This window comes from Babesia bigemina, scaffold Bbigscaff_62326, assembly GCF_000981445.1.
Source record: "Babesia bigemina genome assembly Bbig001, scaffold Bbigscaff_62326".
Classification (NCBI taxonomy): Eukaryota; Apicomplexa; class Aconoidasida; order Piroplasmida; family Babesiidae; genus Babesia; species Babesia bigemina.
Window position 1 is genome coordinate 1 of NW_012237033.1, and position 2,530 is coordinate 2,530.

At 47.9% G+C, this 2,530-nt stretch overlaps 1 protein-coding gene across 1 annotated transcript; it reads left to right on the forward strand.

Moving 5' to 3' along the window:
- Positions 1-1,884: 1,884 nt before the first annotated feature.
- Positions 1,885-2,502, forward strand: BBBOND_0001390 (hypothetical protein, conserved; the record flags this gene model as incomplete). Its single annotated transcript, XM_012914980.1, has 1 exon — positions 1,885-2,502. One exon carries the CDS (start codon positions 1,885-1,887, stop codon positions 2,500-2,502), a length of 618 nt encoding a protein of 205 aa, XP_012770434.1.
- Between the last annotated feature and the right edge of the window lie 28 nt (positions 2,503-2,530).

Genomic DNA, 2,530 nt, shown 5'->3' on the forward strand with positions numbered 1-2,530 from the left:
CCCCTTAATCCACTCTACATCGCTCCTTAACCCACTCTACATCGCCCCTTTATCCACTCTCCATCGCTACCTAACCCACTCCACATCGCCCCTTTACCCACTCTACATCGCCCCTTAACCACCCTTCATCGCCCCTTTATCCACTCCACATCGCTCCTCTACCCACTCTACATCGCCCCTTTACCCACTCTACATCGCCCCTTAACGCACTCTACATCGCTCCCTAACCCACTCTACATCGCCCCTTAACCCACTCCACATCGCTCCTTATCCACTCCACATCGCCCCTTTATCCACTCCACATCGCCCCTTTACCCACTCCACATCGCCCCTTAACCCACTCCACATCGCTCCTTTATCCACTCTACATCGCCCCTTTACCCACTCTACATCGCTCCCTAATCCACTCCACATCGCCCCTTAACCCACTCTACATCGCCCCTTAACCCACCTTACATCGCTCCCTTATCCACTCTACATCGCTCCCTAACCCACTCTACATCGCCCCTTAACCCACTCTACATCGCCCCTTAACCCACTCTACATCGCCCCTAATCCACTCTACATCGCTCCCTAACCCACTCTACATCGCTCCCTAACCCACTCTACATCGCTCCTTTATCCACTCTACATCGCCCCTTTATCCACTCTACATCGCTCCTTTATCCACTCCACATCGCCCCTTATCCACTCTACATCGCTCCTTATCCACTCTACATCGCTCCCTAACCCACTCTACATCGCCCCTTACCCACTCTACATCGCCCCTTTATCCACTCTACATCGCCCCTTTATCCACTCTACATCGCCCCTTTATCCACTCTACATCGCCCCTTTATCCACTCTACATCGCCCCTTAACCCACTCTACATCGCTCCCTAACCCACTCTACATCGCTCCTTAACCCACTCTACATCGCCCCTTATCCACTCTACATCGCCCCTTTACCCACTCTACATCGCCCCTTTACCCACTCTACATCGCCCCTTTATCCACTCTACATCGCCCCTTAACCCACTCTACATCGCCCCTTAATCCACTCTACATCGCCCCTTAACCCACTCTACATCGCTCCTTTACCCACTCTACATCGCCCCTTTATCCACTCTACATCGCTCCTTAACCCACTCTACATCGCCCCCTTTATCCACTCTACATCGCCCCTTTATCCACTCTACATCGCTCCTTTATCCACTCTACATCGCTCCTTTACCCACTCTACATCGCCCCTTTATCCACTCTACATCGCTCCTTAACCCACTCTACATCGCCCCCTAACCCACTCCACATCGCTCCTTTATCCACTCTACATCGCTCCTTAACCCACTCCACATCGCCCCTTAACCCACTCTACATCGCCCCTTAACCCACTCTACATCGCTCCCTAACCCACTCTACATCGCTCCCTTACCCACTCTACATCGCTCCTTAATCCACTCCACATCGCCCCTTAACCCACTCTACATCGCTCCCTAACCCACTCTACATCGCTCCCTAACCCACTCTACATCGCCCCTTAACCCACTCCACACCGCTCCGTTATCCACTCTACATCGCCCCTTAACCCACTCTACATCCCTCGAATTACCTCGTCTTATTACCGCTATGACCTCTTTAGACCACAATAATAACTTGTGCCTTGTCACCCTTCACTTCCCTTCTTCCACCTCCTGCCACTGCCCTGACCATGTGCCGCCTAGGGAGCCTGGCAAGAAATTTGACAAAATTTAAAACCTTAAAATTACCTCAAATAACAACCCTACTAACATCCTTAATAACCTCTGTTCCGGCCTCGAAACCTTCCTCGGCTTCAATCCATCCTCCAAAGGCTACACTGGCCAGGGGATTGTCTACTCTGACCTTGACAGGCTGTGTGACGGGGTGATGGGATTTTTGAGTGGTATTCTCAGTAACATCAAAGAGCATTTAGGGCAGCATAAAAATGAAATAAATATTGCAATTGAAGCTCTTAAGCAAAATAAACACGCCGGTAAAAACGGTTTTAATGTTGCGATTGTAAAGGTGGTCGCAGGGGTGCGGGGGTATAATGGTAATGTAAAGTCTTCTAATGAAGCAGTGAAAAAACCAATTGAAAAACTAAAAGAAGATATGAAGAAGTATACAAAAGGAAAATTAGATGAAATTAAAGATGACGCAGACGTCGGTGATTCTGACCTTTCTGATGCTGTTACCGGAATTGGTAAAAAGTACAATGAGTTTATTAACTCAACTTTTGAAGTGCTGACTGCGTTGTCAAAAGCCGAAGAAGGCAGCAAAGCAATCAGTGATCTCAATCATAATTGTAAGAATAAAATTATTAATGCTGAAAAGACAATCAGGCATGAGTATGATACACTACAGATGACGTTTCAGAATCAATACACAGACTTAGAGAGATGTATTAATAGTGTGAATAGACATTTCAGTGCTCTTGAGCAACGGGTGAATAGTCTGGCAAGAGATCAAATTACAAAACTGGTAGATGAGATAAAAAAGAATTGAGTAACGCAGGCGAAAGAATGTCTCTCAA